At 42.8% G+C, this 21862-nt stretch overlaps 1 protein-coding gene across 1 annotated transcript in view; it reads left to right on the top strand.

The window, feature by feature from the left end:
- REEP2 (receptor accessory protein 2) overlaps positions 1–11432 on the top strand; it is a 106249-nt gene extending 94817 nt beyond the window's left edge. The window contains exons 7-8 of the mRNA XM_069244430.1: positions 3365–3519; positions 7519–11432. Coding sequence (XP_069100531.1) covers positions 3365–3519; positions 7519–7596 — 233 coding nt within the window. The 3' untranslated portion in view covers positions 7597–11432. The remainder of the gene's footprint in view (positions 1–3364; positions 3520–7518) is intronic.
- Positions 11433–21862: the final 10430 nt, after the last annotated feature.

The raw sequence follows: 21862 nt of genomic DNA, 5'->3' as shown, positions 1-21862 counted from the left end.
TGTCACTCTCACCTTTCCTCTGTATCTGCACTCGCTTGGGCCCACTGCTCCTGCACACCTTTCTGAAATTGTCCATGTGCCCACATCTGGAGCAAGCCTTTCCTGGTACTGGACACACATTTGGCGTGCGATGTACTAAACCATAGTTGCTGCACCCCTTCTCGTGCAGTGTAGGCAAGGGTGATGCTTAGGGCCTGAGAGACCATCTCTGCATGGCATCCACCTGTTCCTCCTTCACTTTCCCCTCCCGGGCTGTGCTTGCCATGGCTGCTCCTCTTGCTAGCCCCACCTGCATGTCATCAGCACGACTGTCCGCTAGTTCATGTAACCTTGCCAGAATTAAGATGTTGTCCATGAAGATGCCTAGCTGTCGCAGGATGGGCTTCTATAGGACGGCAAACTTGAATCAGTTGTGCTCTGATCTCATTGGGCTTGTTTATGTCAGTACTGACGCTCGCCAGGTGCTCATCAGATACACATTAAATTATATGTAAAAAAATTAAAAACATACCTTTTTTGCTTCGTCATCGCGCCGCAGCTCTGTCTTCCTGGTCACAGGAGGCACAGGCTCCCAGCCTGCCCTGCAGCCAGTCCTGACGCTCCTCGGAGCAGCGTTAGGAATGGCTGGGAGCGCCCAGCCAGGGAGCTCCGAGGCAGAATGGGAGCTTGTGCCTGCTCTCTTCAGCCCGGCAACACAGTGCGGCCAAGACAGCCAGCCAAACATACATGCGCACTGAGGGGAGTGAACAGTGCACTCCCTTCATCCTTGCCATCCCCAATGCAATGGCTGCTGCTGGTGGGGGGAGGGGGAGACGCTCTAACGGAGGAGCTGCAGCTGAACCAAGCCCCGGCTCCTACACTTGCAGGCATGACTTGTCCTGCCTCTCAGGCATGCCACAAATGTGGTGCAGTGTTCTGTGTCCACCGGTAGCTGGGGCTGCCACTTATCTTTGCAGACATGCAGAGTGCTCGTATGTCCATGAAATGCACATCAGAGGGAGCAGCCACCTCCGTCCCAAGGCACCAGGGGGCATATTTATACTCCGTTTGCGCCGAATTTGCGTCGTTTTTTTCGACGCAAATTCGACGCAAAACTAACTCCATATTTATACTTTGGCGTTAGACGCGTCTAGCGCCAAAGTTCATGGAGTTAGCGTCATTTTTTTGCGTGAACACCTTCCTTGCGTTAATGATATGCAAGGTAGGCGTTCCCGTCTTAAAAAATGACTCCCAGGCATGTGCGTGGTATTTATACTCCCGGGCAAAAATGACACCCGGGAGTGGGAGGGGCAAAAAAACCCGCATTTGCGCCGGATTTTAACGCCTGGGTCAGGGCAGGCGTTAAGGGACCTGTGGGCTCAGAATGAGCCCAGAGGTGCCCTCCCCTGCCCCCAGGGACACCCCATGCCACCCTTGCCCACCCCAGGAGGACACCCAAGGATGGAGGGACCCACCCCAGGGACATTAAGGTAAGTTCAGGTAAGTATATATATATTTTTTTTTTGTGGCATAGGGGGGCCTGAATTGTGCCCCCCTACATGCCACTATGCCCAATGACCATGCCCAGGGGACATAAGTCCCCTGGGCATGGCCATTGGGCAAGGGGGCATGACTCCTGTCTTTGCTAAGACAGGAGTCATGTTAATGGGGGTTGGGCGTCGTAAAAAAATGGCGCAAATCGGGTTAAGGTGATTTTTTTGCCTCAGCCTGACTTGCCCTATTTTTGGACGCCCATACTCCATTTTCCCCCTACGCCGGCGCTGCCTGGTGTACGTCGTTTTTTTTAACGCACACCAGATGGCGCCGGCAGCTAACGCCGGCTAACGTCATTCAATAAATACGGCACCCGCATGGCGCTTCAGAATGGTGTTAGCCGGCGCTAATTTTTTTGACGCAAAACTGCGCTAGCGCAGTTTTGCGTCAAAAAGTATAAATATGGCCCCAGGTATGTAGCCACGGCTTGCTGCACCTCATTGACCAAGCCTTAGACCCACTTGCCAGGAGCGCAGGGTCGCTTTCCGATTTACCCACGCTGGCCCTCAGCACCGTATCAGAGAGACTCACAGCTGCAGGGATGTGGGCAGCCTCTTGGGTGAGCGTGCAGGGGGGTATACGTAGCACTCACAAACTGCCACCATCCTAGTCTCCATTGTGCAACCCCCCACTTTATGCCCTATATAGGCCCTGAATCAGTGAGTCTGCATCATATCTTTCACACGCACATCAATAGTGAGGTGATCGCAGAGTGACCACTGCCTTTAATTTATCCCCATGGGTTATGCCCGGCTCTCAGGATGTGTGGAATGCTAACATTGTATCGTAGAGGTCAGGTGGCTCTCTACAATTCCGATAGGGGAAAACAGATAATCAGAGGCGGAGTATCTGTACTGATGCTTTGTAAGTTATGGTAAACGCGGCCATGAATTATATTGTTCAAAACAAGGACTTTGAAGAAAAAACAAGTGTTATGGGTAAGGAATGTTTTCCTTTCCTGCTTATGATAAAATCATTTGCAGGCGATTCTACAAGATCCACTGTGAAGACCATAGAAGATGTGCTCCTACTCAAAAGCCTCCAGTTCCTCATTCTCTCCATCTCTGCAGTGTATGGGTTAGATCTGATCTGATCTACCCTTATCTCAGAACTGAACATATGTAGTTTTCTAATCTAGGAAACAAAACACGTAAATCCTCAAATGTTTCTTTGTTTGATGAGTTTTCTGTGCCTGAACACACTCCTTTAGAAGAGGGCATAGAAGGGGAATGCTGCACTCCCAAGTTGGTCCGTACAGCTTCACTCTGAAATCACTCTCCAGACCGACCATTGGGGTAGCGGTACTTCTCTAAGAAAGAGATATAACAGGGGGGGGTAGACCAGGTTGTGGCAGAGCAATTTGCTTGCCCCTAGAGGAGCATAGATGTCCTCTTAGAGGAAACACCACACCAGGGCTCATTATAATGCCCATGGACTCATGCAAAACTGTCACAACACACAAATAACAAAAACAGTCTGTTGACACAAATCGCTATTCAGCCATTTTAGATTTCAGACTGCATCTTCACAACACCTATCCAAACCACTTGGGCACACCATGCTGACATCACATGCAGTACGTGCCTGCAGTGCCCAAAAATCAAAGTCTGCTCTTTGCTGAAACCAGGATAAAAAACGGATGATGGCTTCAGATTTCTACTGAAGAGCTGCACATACAAAAATCACCAAATATAGAAAAACATTACACTAACTCAGAGATGATGGATTTCAGCAGCAATTGGTAGTTTTGAAATATATTTTTTTTCTTGCACCTTTTTCCTTGTATGCAATCATGCTCTAGAATTTAGTGTGTTTTGTTTCCTCATTGCAGCAACTCCTGTTCGCTCATCCGCTGAAGAACTGGCTTCAAAATCCAGCGGGAGCCTTTCGGACACCAAGACTGACCAGTCTGATGAAGATAATGTGGACAAAGGGCCAAAGCGTACACAGAGTCTCAAAGCCAGCAAGAAGCCTTCAAAGGCAGAGGTCAGCACAACTCAGGCTCTACCTCATGAACAGACCAAGTTACTGACCCTCTTGCTGACAGCATAGAGCAAATATGGTCTGCCTTAATTTTGAGGTGTTTGTGGGAGGTGGGAAGTTCAGGACCTCTCTTAGGCAGATCTAGGAAGAGAGAGTACCTGACCCATTTGAAAAAGGGTAAGGCCTCTTTAGTGTGACAGCTCACAGTAAATTTCATAGAGAACATTAAGGGCCACATGTACAAAGATCCGGTATTGTGACTCGCAAACTGCGAGTCTTAGCGACTCGCAATTTGCGACTCGCAATACCGGATGTACAACAGTGTACTTTACACTGTTTGCAAATCCCAATTGGGTCGCAAATGACCTACCTCATGAATATTCATGACGTAGGTCGCAATTTGCGATCCCTTTGGGAATGGCCGTCCTCACAGAGATGGTGGCCTGCTGGAGACAGCAGACCACCATGTCTGTGACTGCTTTTAAATAAAGCAGTTTTTTTTTTGTTTTTTGTTTTTAAATGCTGCCCATTTTCCTTAAAGGAAAACGAGATGCATTTCAAAATCAAAAATGAATAGTTTTCTTTTCATTTTTTCAGAGCAGGCAGTGGTCCCACGACCACTGCCTGCTCTGAAAAAATATTTTTGCTGTTTGCAAATGGGTTAGCACCAGTTTGAAACTGGTGCTAACTGTGATTGTTTTGCGACTGCATTCACGGTCATAAAAAAATCATACATACCATTTGGATTCGGTATTAGGAAAGGACGCCCTTGACACGCCCTTTCCTAATACCGAATAGCAAAACCCAAACTGCGATTGGGTAACAAGTTACCGAATCGCAGTTTGGGCTTTGTACATCCCAAAAAGCATTTTTTAAGTCGCAAACGGGCCGATTCTGTGAATCGGCCCCTTTGCAACTTAAAAAAATGCATCGTACATCTGGCCCTTAGTTATGCAGCCAACTCAGTCATCCTTTAGCCTACTTTTGAAGCATGGGTAACCTAGTAATTTCAGACAGGAGGGTTAAGAACCTTGGGCCAGATGTATGTCTATTTCTATTTGGAAGTCTCTAATTGCGACATTTTGCAAGTTGCAATTAGAGACTTGCAAATAGAAATGTACAAATGTGTCTCAGACACATTTAGCGATTCCCAATGGGGTCGCAATTGACCCACCTCATTAATATTCATGCGGTAGGTTGCAATTTGAGCCCCAATTGGGAATGGCCACTATCACAATGATGGTGGCCTGCTGGGGGCAGCAGACCACCATGTCTCTGATAGCTTTTAAGTAAAGCAATCTTTTGTTTTTTTAAATGCAGCTTGTTTTCCTTAAAGGAAAATGGGATGCGTTTAAAACATTAAAATGAAAAGATTTCTCTTAATTTTTTCAAAGTAGGTAGTGGTCTGTGGGACCACTGCCTGCTCTTAAAAAATGTTTTCACTATCATTCTCCAAGGGGAATGGGTCCCACTAAGTGAATGGCAATCATCTCCGATGCTCTTTGTGAACATTTAGGTGTGTTGAGTGCGAGCAACCACCTGTAAAAATTCTGGCAAATTCACACGAATACACGGTCAGTTTCATCAATGTATCCATTGAGGCTCACCAATAATTTTCTCTCGTCCTCTTCTTTGTGGCCATCTTCCTGGTGACCTTCATAAGTAATGATAATCAGTCTAAAATGAAGAAACATTGGTGGAATAACACATCTCTTAGGACTACCACACCACTGAATTTGTCAAAGACCTTGACATAGCTTTGGATCGTCACATGCAACCTTCTTTAGGCCGACCCTTAATTATATATTTTTTTACTTTACTCAGAATCGTTTTGGCCCCTGATACACTCACTATTCACTGACAACAATGCTACAGATACCATAAAACCATCAACAAGACCAACAAGAAGACTGACCACACATTTGACCTCTTCTGACAGGTCATCTTCCAAGGTGTATCTGGCATTATTTTTTCCTGTAGTATGATGAATAATAAAATTAAACGTTTGCATTCCATAAAATAATAGGGCAAAAATACGTTTTTCCATGTCTTTTTTACCTCTTAAATACATCAATGGTTTGTTATCAGTGCATAACACAAATAATGTTCCCAAACTTAGATATTGAGACGTTTGGTTGTCCAAACACAAGCTGCAGTCTTGCTCTCTATTATACTACAGTGTTCCCCTGTTTCTCTGAGACATCTGGCTGCAGTTTTCCGTTGCTGTTTATAAAAGCAGCATTGATACTGATGGCACTTTGGTCAACAGTTATCACACACACAACTTCTCTTTTTGATAGTATTTCAAGTCAGGCGTATCTACAGTAATTTTTTTTTAGTATTCTAAAAAGCCTCTATCTCAACATCAACAAACCAATCAAATTGCACATCCTTGCAAAGTAACTTTTTCAATGGCTCGGCAATCTCTGCACAACCCTCCATAAAGTAAGCATAATTACAAGGCTCTAGATAGAATGTGACTTATCCCACATTATTAGGTTGTGTTGCATGAGAAGTTGCATTTGCCAAATCATCCTGCGAACTTATGTAACGTTTTTCATGAACGACTCAGGGCCTGATTTATGAAAAGTTAGTGCCGCCTTTGTGTCATTTTTTGATGCAAAAGTTACAAAATATAATTATATTTTGTAAGTTTGCACTGCTTTTGCGTCAAAAAATGACACAAAGGCGGCGCTAACTTTTCAGAAATCCGGCCCTTACATTTTTCTTTTTTACAGTCATTCCGTGCTTTTCAGGAATGACTGACAATGGAGTTAGGTTGTTCAGCGCAAGCATAAATCGTATTACCATCCTGGTGAGCGTGCACACCATGTACCCCAAAAATGTTTGAATATTAGTTTCTGAAACACAGATGCCACATAATGATATGCACCTAATTGGTGTGATAAAATTGATCGATGACCCAGAGTTCTCTGCTAACTCAATTTGATGGTATGCCCATCTCAGGTCAATGATGGAGGAAGTCCAAGCACCATCCAGAGGTGCAAAGATTTCTAAACTTTTTGATAGTAGATGACAATTAACAAGGATGCCCTTTTTAAAGACCTGAGATCAACGCACGAGGCCTTTCAAGATGAGTCTATGGATTCTATTACATCTTCTTTGTCAAGTAGTTTTAAAGTCTCCTGAAAAAATGCTCTAAAAATAGGCGAAACATTGAATACCTTATGATGTAAAGGCTTAACAGTGTTTTTAGAATTATTTCGTGTCTACAACCCTTAACCCAGCCCAGTTTATAACCTCTCCCTGAGCTTCTAGTACCTTGTACATCATGGTTCTTTAATCTTACAAATGATATGGTACATGATGTGCCTACTCTCATTAGCACACTGAAGGAACCGTCTCCTCTAGTCAAAATTGGTCCTATGCCTTTTTATTACAGTAGTTCACTTTTATTTGATTATATAAGTACTGCCCCCACCACTCCACTGGCTTCCCACCACTGAGCATTTGCTCTGCACCTCACAAGTTTATTTAAGGACCTCGTACTGTTAAGAATGCTCCATGGGGTGAATATCACTTTGTTTTTGAGGCTCAAAGACAGCCCAATAACACCATGGCTCCTTGTTGCAAGCAACTAACCTTTCCTTGTAAATTGAGAAGGGCTGGAATGCAACAAAACTTTACGTTGTGGCATGTTGTCCAGCAAAGATTAAGAAAGGAACAATATCATGGCTGCTGGGCACGTTATGTATGAAAAGAATGTACGGACACTCAAGCAAGTATGTCTTGTATAGAATAACACTTCACAGGCTCCAACAGGTACCTAAAACATCTTTCCATCTAAGTACAACCTTTGTTTATCTCCCACCACAGCCAGTCTTCTTAGTGGGGGTAATCACAACAGAATGATGTACACAGGGTTACTTGTATAATAAACCATTAAAGCAGAGGTGAATGTTTCTGCTGTGGGGGTCTACTTATTCAAGCATTCTGTATTTTGTTACTAAACATGTGTATTCTCTTGCCATATTTTTTCAGCAGGCCCCAGCAAAGAATGTTCGGCCACGGCCCAAGAAGAAAGCTGCAGCCTCCAATGGTGCAGTAGAGTCTTCATGAAGACAGTGCTGTTGATACTCCTTTCTTTCTGGCCATCTGCTGTCTCTATATCGTTCCTGTGTCTCACAGAGACTCTGCTCCGAAGAGGTTTTGTAAGTCTTCAAACTGTGAAGAGAGCAGCAACTGCATTAAAGGATACTTGCGAAGAGAGGCCAGAGAAGAAAGTGTTCAGGCATCACACGGACTTAGAAAAATTATTTGAATTAGTCTTTCTGACCTCCCTGCACCTGTGAGAGGATTACTCATGTTGAATCTGAACCCAGGCTCTGCCAAGAAAAAAATAATGGAGTCTGCACCTGCACCCACCGGGCACAGAATGTGGACACAGAGTGCAGCAGAGCCTTTTTGAGGGTTAGGCTGTTCAAAAGTCTTTGGCGGCTTCAATGTGCCTTTCCTGCCACAAACAGAATGTGCCTGACCTGTGCAGGTAGAGGGGTGAGGAAGAGGTGAAAGGGAAGGCAATGGTGTTGAATTTGAGACTTTCTGCTGGCAGAAGACATTACTCCAAAGTTAGTTAGTGTGTGGGTCTACACCATGTCAGTATTCTCCTTTCCTGGATCTGGTGGTTTGGGAAGATGAACACTAAGAACATATGCCACAAATCGTGGCCTTGGGTCACATGTGATGTGTTATTGTCAGATAATGAGGAATTCCTGGTGCTTTAGCCTTTCCTTTGCCCCCTGATAATATAGTCTAAACAAGACAAATTTATTTTTAACAACTTTAACTTATTGTTGCCCATAAAATCGGTTAGATATCAGGGAGCTCTGAAACCTATGTGCCATTGAGAAGCATTCCTATCCCAGGGTGCAGGAGGGATGATTTGCCATCCTTTTAAATGTAATTCCACATTTATGCATTCTATGGGGAGAAGAGTTGGGGAGTTGGCAGACTGGAGGAATATTACTATGAAATAGCTACTGTTGAATAGCCAGATTAACACTGGTACTTTGGTCTTCTTCAAATGTTAGCATGTAGATGCCTCCCTTCTTTTCACACCCCTTGGCTGACCATTTTAAATCTGAGATTATTAAGCCAGACATTTAGGGGCATATTTACAAGGAATTGGCATAGGGCAGCACTGCAAGCCTTTCTGCTGTGTACCCCTGCGACACTTCTTAAGAGCAGAAAAGCATTGTGTTTGTTTACAACATATGGTGCATGTCTGTCATTTCCCCCTGTGCTGGCACACAAATTGATGCCTAGTGCCAACGCAAGCACCCTTGCACCATGACGTAATGGTGTCTGAGTTGTTAGCAGGATTGTTTTTGTGCAGGAAGGAACTCCTTCCACCTACAGTTTTGATGTATTCCCAGGTTTACACATTCTTGTAAATCTGGGAATGCTTCAAAACTTGTGTGTTGCATGGGAAACCCCACTGCAACGCCCATGGAACACCTTTCTGATGCAGTGTGAGGTAACGCAGTTACTTGTGCTGCATTGCCTTACACCATATCCACAAGGCCATGGAAAGTCACGCAAAGTGGATTTGCGTGGCCTTGTAGATATGGCTCTACACTATGCGCCGCTGGTGCATCACAAAAAGTGACACACCAGCGGCGCACAAGTTTTGTAAATATGCCCCTTTTAGTGTAGATGCATGATATGGGTGTTTAAGAAGATGGCAATTTGGCCCAGTCATAGCCAAAGACCTCTGCTAAGCCTTTATCAAAACTAGTCCGCAACAAGCAAGTGCCACATATCCCTGGTGATTCTGTCACTTTTGAAGTTGATCATGGTTTATGCTGGTTTGGCCAAATGCTGAGTATAAGCTCCAAGGATTTTCCTAGACTGTGAAACTAATTAGCGAGTTGGCTGCATCTATCTGGAATTTTCTCCCACAAGAGGCTGACTCCTTCGTTCTATTGGAACTAACCTGCAAGAATCACATAACCCTATTCCTGGTGCATTTGCTTATCCTCGGTAGAAGCAAAGATTATGTCCTTTATCGTTAAAACAGAATGTGGAGAAAGCTGACCATGAAGTCCCATTCACCCTAAACCTTCCCAGCACAAACTGAGACTGCTCCACGTGGCTAGTCAGTAATGTTTGTCCTCTCCACACTCCCCTGCAAACAGCACTGTTAATTCTAAAAATGTAACTTCAGAAATGGAAAAACTAGTGGCACACGATTGTAATTTTACTGACAGTTATGCTCAAGTAAAAAAGGCATGCATACCTATAAAATGTGCAAGTTCCTGTAAAGGGCGAGCTCGAGTTCTCCTGATTTTAAAATGTCCTGGCAGAGAGGAATGTTCTATCAAAATCAGGGGTTTTCAGTTGTAGTAGTCAGCCGAACACGACTGTCTTGGAATTTCCTTCAGGTTATTTTGAATCAGAGCCAGGTAAGTAAAATATCTGTTTCCTTCAGAATATTTTAAAATAACAAATGTAGCATTTTTATTGTTGCTAGTGTGAAATTGTTCTGAGCTGAGGTGGGTTCAGTGTGTCACAGGACCATGCGTGTGACGCTTGCGCCCTTTCTATCCTGGTAGACTTTTTAGTTAAAATCATGTTTGTGTGTCCTGTCTTTTCCTTCACTTATATTTATTTCCTTTTAAACACGCTACAAATTTAGTGTGCTCTCCAGCTCACCCACTCAATTATTTTCACCCCTCAAAATGATACATATAGAAACGTCTAAAAGTTCAATATATCTTTTCGCTTTCTTCAAGAGCCCAACTCTGGAGTCTCCTTTGGAGTCTCCGTCTCTGCTGTGTACATGGTGGGTTCCCATCAAGTTCTGCATTTGTGCACGCCTGGCAGATCCTGTCCCCCTGTGTAGCCCACAAAATACAGGGCTACTCACACAGCCACTGGGTATCGCTGGAAGTCTTTCTTCCCTTGCAATGCACCACATCCCTCAGATCAACATCTGACCTTAATGCTTCTGTGCATATTGGAAAATAGTGAATATTCGTTCAAGCCAATAGTTTATTAAGCTATAAAATAGCTTCCCATTTGACCTCCAAATTCCCGAAATACCCTTTGGGACTACGACCGGCATGGCCACACAAAAATGAAAGTTTGTGATGCAAATGACTGTGGGTCGTTGGGAAACAACACTTGACTACTGAAATTGATGTGAATTGAATATCAGAACCTGAATATTGTAATACTGAAGCTACTGTGTCTGAGCTCGACCACATGTGCTCTTCGAATATTTTATGAGCATGCAGTGCACTACCGTTTGGTTCTGAATGAAATTATTTCACCATTACTGTATGACGTTTTGGAGGCAAAGCAGCTGCTGAAAAGCTGATCTTCTCTGGGAATATGAGTAAAAGTGCATGATCCATATGAGTGTATTGTCAGTACATGTTCCAGCCCGCCGAAGGATGCAACATCAGTACCTACCCTGGTTCACCGGTGAATTCAGTGTTGGTAGCTTAAATCAATCCTCTATTAAAACAATGCTAGTACATATCTATTCTATCCAAAAGTGCTTTCTCAGCACATGATGTGATCCAAGGGAGAATGATAACGCTAAAGTCTAGATCCCATTAAAGACACCGGGATGAGTATTAACCTTCTTTAAATATTTAGTACTCACCTGCAGCAAAGAAAAAACTAACCTTTCTTTTCAATACAAACAAAATAGAGAAGGCAACAACCAATCAGACGACTCACAAGCCTATAATGGTTATCTCCAGGAACTACTACTCATCTTTTCTTTGTTGTGAAACGTCATTGAAATCACCAAAACTCAATCTACATAGTCATTGTTAGTCCTGATCTTCAATCCTACTTCTGCACTATTAACAAAGGCCATACTACTAATTATCTTGAGACGGGAAACAGAAAACAAATAAAGTTCAACCTTACTTTAAGAAACCAAATTATCTCAGCCAAACATATTCATAATACACATTGTCCTCATACACCAATGCCAGCAATAACCCTCCTATCCACTCCCTTTTTTCTATGGAGGGATAATACTTGCATCTGTGCCTTTAATAGAATCTAGACTTTCTTTAAACTCCATTCTGTGGTAACATATGGAGACTCTTTTTGACGCACATTCAGCGCAAACCCTGCCCCATATTTATACTATGACGCCTGAACCCGCGGACGTCAAAAATCCTACGTGTGCGTCATTTTTTGGATGCGGGAAACCGCCTTGCGTTAATGACATGCAAGGTAGGCGTTCCCGTCCAAAAAATGACTTTAAGGCCTGTGCGCCTTATTTATACTCCTGTGTCATTTTGATGCACAGGAGGGGGTGGGCCTTGCAAAATGGCGCACAGCCTGATGAGCGCCGTTTTTAACGCCTGGGTCAGGGCAGGCGTTAAGGGACCTGTGGGCTCACTTCCATAGTCTCTGACCATGGATGCTGTCCAGAGGTGCCCTTCCCTGCCCCCAGGGACACCCCCTGCTACCCTCGCCCACCCCAGGAGGACACCCATGTATGGTGGGACCCATCCCAGGTAAGTAGAGGTAAGTATAATTGTTTTATTTTTTTAAAGTGGCATGGGGGGCCTAACTTGGGCCCCCCTACATGCCACAGTTGCCCAATGGCCATGCCCAGGGGACAGAAGTCCCCTGGGCATGGCCATCGGGCAAGGGGGCATGACTCCTGTCTTTGCTAACACAGGAGTCATTTCAATGGGGGTTGTGCGTCAAAAAATGGCACAAGTCCGGTTTGAGCCATGATTTTTTACTCAAACCTGACTTGCACCATTTTTTGACCCACAACCCCCATTTTTCTCTACACCGGCGCTGCCTGGTTTGAGTTTTTTTTTTTTTACTCTGACCAGTCCGCAGCGCCGGCAAACGTCAATCCTTAAATAAGGCTCCCGCCTGGTGCGTAGGAATGGCATTACCTGGCAGTAAATATTTTGACGCAAACCAGCGCCGGTTTGCCTCAAAATGTATAAATATGGCCCTTATTGTCATGACTCAAACTTTACTCATCACATTCACAGCCACTCCTTCAATTCATTTGAAATAAATTATTTGAAGACAGAGAGGCTGATTTAGAACTCGGCGGATGGGTTAATCAATTACAACAGTGACGGATATCCCATCCACCGAAATCTAAACTCCATAGAATATAATTGGATTTAGATTTCAGCGGATGGGACATCCGTCACCATTGTGACAGAGTAACCCGTCTGCTGAGTTCTAACGCATGCTTTGAGTCACCAGACCAGTTTGCTGCTTTCACAATTTCCTCGAGATCTGTACCTACTTAAACATTCTCAAGGCCAACGTCCCCTTGACCAAACTAGTTCCAAAATGCTAATTCATCTGCTCCTGCCTCCCATTTCACCCACTTGACTCAACATACAAAAATAGGAAGCCAAATGAATGGCACAGGAGATTCATCAAATCAATAGTTTCCTTCCTTCTGTAGGTCTCAAGCATTTTGTTCTCTTCTCGTACTCTTTAAGACATCCTACAATGCAAAGGTTGAGCAGGAAAAGCAGGTTAAAACATCGATCTGGAATTAGTCTTTGTTCTTCTCAATATCACGAAGGGTATCGTGCCAAGGTAAAAAAAATGGGCTATCACATTCAGCGCTGTCACATCTGACACAACACCATACACAACATCAACAGCTGACTTGATAGAACTTTAAATGACAGATCCTCATTGTATAAGCAACTCATAAACAATTGCAACACCCAATTCACATCCACAGCCTGCTGTAACGGGGCTGTGGAGGGGTTTGCACTCTAACACTTTTCAACAATCTACACATTAGATGGTGCTGTTCCACCAGACGTCAATCCATGTAAAAGTGGACTGCCAAATTCACTGATATACTTGAATTCACTTTCCTGTATACCTTTCATTCTTTAGTTTGGAGAGGAAATTTAGGACATGAACTACAGTTATAGAAGGGGAATGCAGCTCCTATTCCACACATCAGCTTTACCATCTATTTCAAGCTGCCCTAAAGCTCTTAGGCTTCGCTGGGGTGCAAAACTCTTTAATAGTAAAGAAGTAGTTTACAAACGTTCTCTGATTTCCTTCTTTCCCTTAAATCATCCAAGCCACTAATCTCTGAAGATCCTGTTCTATTCAAAGCATCTTCACTGTTGAATGCACCAGAATCGCCAGGTTATGAGGTAAATGTACAAGGGCCCAGAGTTAAGAGGGTACAGTGCCTCCTTGCACCACATTAGCGTAATTTTGTATGACACTAATGTGGCCAAACTAGGCCAACTTAGCCGCGCCATATTTACAAAGTGGCGTGGTGAATTTGGCTGTTATTTTTAAAGCCTGGACAAAGCAGGCATTAAAAGGGGGGCATACCATTGTTTTCAATGGGGCCCTATGTGCTCTGCAGGATTATCGCCAACATTTTGGTGCTAATCCTGCACAGTACATCAATAGTGTTAAATGTTTTTGATGCTAATGACCCTACCCTGCACCATGGTGCGCCGTATATTAAATATGGCGCATACATGGTGGCGGTAGGGGTGCGCTAAGAGGCCCAACAAAAGTGGAACTGTGTTGTATGCAGCACTACTTTTCTTAAATTCGGGCCTAGGTATGCCCGCTGACAACTCCAGAAGATCTGGAGACCAAACCTGAATTAGCCATCAAGAAGTAATCAAAATCAGATTTTCTGGCTGATTTGTGTCTTTCAGTGTTATCCTTGTAATTACATGTATAGAAGGAAATGCATTATTTAATAATGTCCTTCAGCTCTTCGGGAATGCATCTGTCACCAAAGCTACCGGATCAGCTGTCAAACTGAAATAACTCCTCCCCTGGAATTTCAGCCAGGAAGTAAACAGGTCCACCTGGCATGAACACCTCTGTTCTTTTAACGGAAATTACCAATGACTGCTTCAGCTTCTAATCGCTTAAATTCACCAAATGCCATGATTCTTAACCTGCCACCCTATTGTACAGACCTGGGCTAGTTGATTGACGTATTGTCAATACTTTGTCTATCCTTGAAGGAAACAGCATTGCATTTTGTCATTGGCAAACATGTTCAATGCAGAAAAAGCCTGCAAATAGCTCTAAACGATTTCTGTGAAGTCTTGTATGATTTTCTGACCATAGACCTCCTGCTAACGTGTCCCCACAATGTGCTTCGTAGCCTAGAGAGTTTGTGTTTTGGTCAATCAACAGATCCATGCTTGTGCCAAATATAGCCTGGCCTTTCCATGCATCCATGTGACTGAGCCACTGTAGCGCTGTTGTGGTCTTTACTGATCAAAGCAGCCTGTCCACATATGCAAAGGCCTTACCAAAAATATTCATTCTCTTTAGGATCCGATAACAAAGAGGTCCAGGAAATATTGCCTGTATTGATAACCATAGTCTACCCACAATTCTAGGCAGGTCTCTCAGAAGAATCTGAAGTTTCAGTAACAATCTTCTGATCTATTTCAGAGATGATCAAATCTTGTATGTGGGTAATCTCAAAACTGCTTGTACTGAGCCTATCTTGCATCCCAAAAGCTATATCTTCTGGTATGGATTCAGGACCGAGTTATCTCATTTGGTAACAAAACCCTAGTTCTGTAGCAAAGAAAGGTATTACCATCTCCACCTGTTGAAAGATGTGCTTGTTTTATGCTGTGAATAGCATATGGGCCAGTTCTGATCATTCCGGACCTCAAAAAGATACTACTGGTTTCAAACGTATTGTGAAACAAGATGGGGCTGAAGACAATCCTACTGCAAGACTGGAAATTCCCATGGTTTGCTGTCACACTGAAACTGACGAAATTGATGAATTCGCTGCTTGGTCAGGATCAGTTGCAATTTTCAGAAACAGGAGCAACTAACAGTCTCCCTGATGTAAAACGTCTCGAAGGAGATAGATTCCTTCTAAGTTAATGTGTTAAGTGTAAAAACAAAGACCGACCTTGGTGCCTTAGGGAAGCTCTTCGAGCATATGGTCGAGATGGCCGTCCTCCATGTTGCAGAGACTCTGAATTGGCAAGCTCTATAGAAGTCACGGCAAAGCGTACTTTAGAGAGTAATTGGTCTACAACTATAAATAGTTTTTAAGCCGGTAACAGTATAATCCAAAAACTGACAAGGTTATTCATAAGTATAAAAACGCACTTATGTCAGTCAGTGAGCAGCAAAGAAAAGAGGAGGTCCTGGAGCGAGACTTTAAAGCCTGGAGAGTCCGCGCATTGATAGGTGTAGTCTGTATTTTGTTTGTTCCTATTACATGGTTCATAGGAACTGTAGTTCAATACTGAATGGAATATTGTATAGAATTTTTTTTTTTTCCTTTTTTCATTGCTGTGGGTGAGTAGTAAAGATTTCAAGAAGTTTAATAGGAACCTCCGAGTCTTCCCACAGAATCACATATTCGCAGTCTGACTATAAAAGGAATATTAATATCAATAACTGATATTGGAACTTGGAAATTCCATATCTGAATCTGACCCAAAAATGCAATGTGAATACTCATCCCGGTTCAGTCAATAACCATTGTAGGTCATTGGTCCTGAGCCACATGAAAATTCTGTTCGACTGAATGAAGTCAATCCACTCATAAAGTGATGTCAGCATCGGCCTGAGTCAGTTCTACCCACTCGTGAATGCAATTTCAATTTTTGCCAAGTGATTTATTTGATTTATTTGCAAAAATTAATTTCAAAGTAATTGTCTAAGTGTGACAAACCTTTTCCAGTATTTTCCTAATAGAATACTACACATCCCAGTGCTTAATGAACTACAATAGGGTGTCCCAGACTTGCTATTGAAGTGGCCACTTCGTGCTTTAAACGAGCCATCTGCTGAGGCAAGCAATTTAGGAGAAAGCAAGGCCGGAAGCTATGCGAAGTTTGGTGGTTTTCTCCTTTTTTGTAAAACCTGACTTTTGCCACATAACAGTTGAGAGACGCTGGAGGCTTCCACAGCTAATTAAACTCTTCAGGATAAGGTGGCTCAGGCATTTCTGCTGAATCATGCGTGACTGAAGGTGATCTGGAACAAGGCACAGATAATCACAACCGAAATAAGAGCAAAGCAATATTTGGAAGACGAAAGTGTTTAAAGTCGGATAATCTGGAGTGCCAGGAATTTTGCTGAAATATGTACTTTGTTTGGCAATGATTCAGGTTTGAGGATACTGATTTAATAAGTATGGGAGAAAGTTCACATAGTGATCGTGTGCTTTGGTGGCTGTGGTAACATTCCAACAGACCTATGTGTGGCCTGTTCGCTTCTCATGAGTTGGGGGGGGGTGGGTGGGACCGGGGGAGGGTTGAGAGGGATGGGTGCAACAAAAAAACAAAAAGTGAATAAAGGTAAAGGTCAAGATAAGGATAATGTAGATCAAAACATGACCCATCTGAGCAGGGGTATAGTGGTTATGTCACGTAGGTTCTCATTATGCTAAGGAGGCTACTGGATTTGGGTGACAGAATCACATAGACTGTGGGATATTAAGTAAAATTCCACATCATATATCGCCTGTCTGCCTAATCCGGGTTTTCCAGGTAAGTAGCAGTGCCTCATCTCCACCCAAGAGCGGGGATGATTGCGGCAACCGGGGGCATGACAGGAAAGACTCCTCAGGGTAATTGTGGTCGATCAGATCTCATCCCTTTCTCTCAGTTACATTGGTCTCACACAAGCAAAGATGACAGAGGCAGAATATAGTTCAATAAGGGTTTATTGAAGTAACTGCATCTTAGATAAAATGGCATGTATTGCAATAACAAGGATGATAAAACACAATAAAAACAATAAGGTGACGAGGAGGGTGAAACACAAAAATAGTCCCACCATACTGTCACTAAGAGTGAGGCAGAGGTCTCCTACCTATGTTATGTTTAGACCACAGCGTAATAAGCCTAATCCGCCCTTCAGGTTTGCCCCTGGGAAAACATCATTCCTCATACCTTAGTAAGGAAGCCTGTAGTCTAGAAAGACACCGTCCCCATGTAGATCAGCAGTTCGGCTGCCTAAGCAAGCAGCTGCAGCGAGGCAATCAGCGGTCAGCATGCAGTTGTGGTCATCTGGCTGGAATCTCCCTCTAATGTGTATGGGACAAAGGAGTGTTTTTATAATAAAACAGTTGACATTCTAAGAAATGGTCCCCACGTATGAGTGTGTATGTTTCTGTGATATTGGAGACACAGCGTACCACTTTTACTGGCAAACTATCTGACTGTAGCCTTGAAGAAAGCACAAAGTGAAATGAATGCACTATTGAGAACGTTATGCTTTCCTAGGTGAATTAACAATTAAATAGAGAGAAACAAAACAACACCGCAAATGTGGCTATTACTAGAAAATAAAGCGATGCTTGAATAAAATATAACTGGGCTAAAGTGCACAAAGGTGGTTTAAAAGCTCGAGATAAAACAAAGCCCAATAAAATCCTACTAATAAAAGAATATAAGCATAAATGTCATTAGTGACAAGTTAGAAGAGACTTGAGCAGTAATAAAAAGGACAATTTAAAAATTCAACAGTGATGCCAAAAAGACAAAATTCAAAGTTCAATGTCATTTTGAAAAACGCCAATTATATCTGGGACAACTGAAGCCAGGAAATGTTCTACTTCAGCAGGTGGTAAAATATCCAGATCATCTCCAAGGAAAAACATATAGCACTCATGTTCCAAAGCCTGAGCTCCAGTCGAGGCAACAGCATACCGTGTTGTGCCTAATGATGAGCTAAGAGTCGCATTATCCACAAAGGGCAACTCATAAACAGCTTCCCATAGCAAATGCATTCTCAACGCACATATCTGATAATGAGCCCTGAACAAGAACATCAACAGTTCAGCGTCCAATGAAAGTAAGCACTGCGTAGAAAGACAGACGTTCAGTGCACATTCAAAGAGGCACCATAGTCATAGAAACACGGGCTGCACACAATCTAAAACCAGTCGGAATGATAGGGACCAGTTACACTCCAGTTGTTCCAGGAGTGGTGCTCCGAAATACTGCATCAAACGTTCATGACACAGTTGCACCGGCGGAGGTGCTTTCAATCCTCCTTGCTGCGAAGGGACAGCCATTGTGCCGAAAAAATTGCAATAGCAAGATGCTACCTATTATAGCTAAAGTAATCAGAAATCCCCCCAAAACACTTGAAAATATTGAGTGTATGGCTGAAGGTATTAGGCCACATATAGAGGAAAAAGTTGTGAATGAAACCAGAACCAACAGCCTTAAAGAAATGGCCGGTTCCCCTAGTACTGGATGCCTTGAATATTCATCCCACGAGTTCAACAAAGTGTTTTGGAAAATTTGTGCTTAAAAGGGATTGAATCTCTGCCGATGACCTAGCAACCTGAAGCGCATAGGTCTCTCGTAAGCGCCACATGTTTTTGAAGCAATAAAGCCTTGAGTCTGCTCAACTTGACAAAATTCACATCAGAAGTAGCAATATGAGGCCAAATGTCTGCTACTCCTTTCATTTGCGTAGGAAGGAAAAGGACAATGCAGTAACATGTAACAATTTTTGAGACATAAGCTATTCCGGCTCGCATTTCACAACAGCTCTTACTGTTAAGGAGCACATAGCTACCATTTGAGAGCACCTAGAATGCAGATCTAATCAAGGGGACTGGAACGCCCTTCAGATAACAGGCCACATTTGCCGCTAAGGCATTACATGCCCCGTGCAAGGACAGCTGTTTACAAACCATTGAATAGCTCACTAAAGTCTCGCATTCACCACCACTAAGAAAGACCTCTTTCATGCCATTGAAACATTTGTACAAAAAGAGAAGCTCCCACACCTCATGTATGTAGCTATCTCCCAGGCTTTCGTATCTGCCTACTGAAATGTGTTTCATACAGGATGTGAATTGAAGTGTTGAAATAGGCAAATTTATAACCCTGTGTATTAGCCATTCAGCAGATTGTATTTCAGCCACAATAAAAGGCAACTTTTCTAATTTCTCGATGTTTAGCATAACCTATGATGTTTCCTTCTTAGCCATTATTTGTTATTGTTGTATTAGATTGAATGTTGAAAAAAAATATCCCTTGCGCTAACGTGTTGCCAGGGAACGTGACCTGCCTTCGGAGTTTGTAGTGTCCAACCCAACTGCATAATGGACCTTAGCTGACTTTGTCAATGGTGTAAAGATGACATGTGACTCTGTACTATATCTATTGCAGAGGACACAATATTATTTATAGTGTATTTCCGGTCGGACAAGGTGTTAATCCCACTATCTACAACGGCTAATGCTTTCTGTAAGTTTTCCTGAGCAATTTGCCTTAACCGGGCAGCAACTTCTTATTGGGAAAGTTTTCCAAATGTCATTATACACTGCACATAAGAAGCATTTTCTGTGAGGTTTTCTGAGGTCTAACAAGGAAATCCTGTAAATCTGTTTTGTTGTAGAGCAGAATGAGGTGTTCTTTCAACAGCAACTAGTGAGGAACTTTTCAACCATTGCCGGCATTTCCCTACACTATATGTTGTTACCATACCCGAGTGTTCTGAGGATACACAGCAAGGGTCAGCCTATTTGTTCTAAAACCCCCTGTGGAGTTTACAAAATGTGTATAGCACCCATTGGTGTCTACTAGCCACAATAACCACCCGCCAGGACACAAAAGTGGTGTGTTAAATGTTCCATTCTGGACTTATTCATCGAGCTGCTGTTCAGAAACATTACATACTTTTGCCATTTGTAAAATTTTGAAGGTGTAGGAATACTGGGCGCATTGAATTCCTTAATTTTTGCTAAGCCTAAACAACTTGTTTGCTGTACTGTTTAATTTAAAACATCATTTAAAGAGGTATGAGGCATGCTCTAAATAAAGCTTCCTGTCTCTTTATTTGCCATTTGTTTGTCCCCCACACACTTTTTACGTCTATAGACTTTATCCAGTAATCATAGCCTTCTATATAACCTAGAAACAAAGGAATCAGAATAAATACATTTTGTGTCTGTCAATAAAATACTTTGACTTTCCATCACTGGCAATTTGAAATAATACGACTCTGCATTTTTAACATTGTGCCCAGAAAAATACGCAAAATTTTCAGTATATATGTTTTGGAACACCCCACTGGTGGAGTTAGACAGTGTTCCTCTGTGTGTAATTAAAAATAGTCTTTGGGGGTACTTGATCTGTGAATGAAATGATGTCCATAATTATTATAACAGAGCATATCACCATAATTTCCTTTGTATTGGTACACATCTTCATTTTGAAATACTGTATAATACTGTAAATCAGACATAATGCATCAAATGTTTTCATATACCAATCATCAGAAACTACTCAGAGTGTAATTATATCCTTCATAGAAAGTTTGAATACATATGGAATTTGAATGACCTCTGTTGGACCATATATATATCAAATAATACTTTATCCCAAACAATCCCATCAGGAATTGGGATGGCAGAAATGTTAACTAGGGACAAGTCTCTGCGGACTTTGTGTGATGAAAAATGTGGTTGTAAGACTCCAGTTCAACTGTAGAGCCTTCAGGAAGGTGACCATGTATGAGTAGAAAGAAAACAATGACAAACCCAATCCAAAGGACAAAGACAAGAGCAGTCAGTAAGAACCATAGCTAGTTCCAAGGAAGAATAAAGTAATTGATTTTTAGCCTATTTATCAGCTATGTGCTCTTGACAGTTCTGTTGCAGCAGAGGCAGATGAGTCAGTGAAAGTGTAATTTATGTCAACAAAATGTCCAGAAGCAGTTCATGCAAAAATTGGAGCCATGTTTAGAGATAGAGAACTTGCAGAAAACTTCCTTGGTGGTTCATAGTAGACTATGCCATCCGTTTGTGTAGAATTCAAGTAAAATTGATCAATATTATCAGTGTTATTTATAGTAGTAGAAGTCAGTGGAACCAATTGTAGCTCGTTTTCCACCCCCCCTCAATTTCAGAGAGGTGTCAACGTTGCTGCTGAAAAACTATAGAGGAACATCTTGGTCTGCAGTGAGAGGGATTCAGGTACTACCCAGGAGTCCCCTAGGTCTGCTGTACAGGATCGGCCACATGGTGTAACTTTACATTGTCAATGGAGACAAAGCGATTTTCTTTAGAACCAGGCAACGGGGGTACCGTGTATTCCCAGGACTGGAACCGGTGCATAATGAGAAGGACCAAACTCCTTTTCCACAGCAATCTTTTCACACACTAGATCCCCAAGTTTTGGAATCCAGCTGGTAGATGTTACTGGTGCATCCCTTATTCCCAAGGAGGCAGCACCTGCAACTGCGTTGTCATCACAGAACTGTTGTAAGTCCTGCAAGACAGTGACACGTTCATTTATGTCAAAATGCTGTATCTGCCGCCTCCACGCCAGGACCATCAAGATCTGGAACATACATTTGTGTT

Source organism: Pleurodeles waltl, chromosome 7, assembly GCF_031143425.1.
Source record: "Pleurodeles waltl isolate 20211129_DDA chromosome 7, aPleWal1.hap1.20221129, whole genome shotgun sequence".
Classification (NCBI taxonomy): Eukaryota; Metazoa; Chordata; class Amphibia; order Caudata; family Salamandridae; genus Pleurodeles; species Pleurodeles waltl.
Note: the sequence above shows the minus strand (reverse complement) of the source record. Positions and strands in the feature narration are given on the sequence as shown.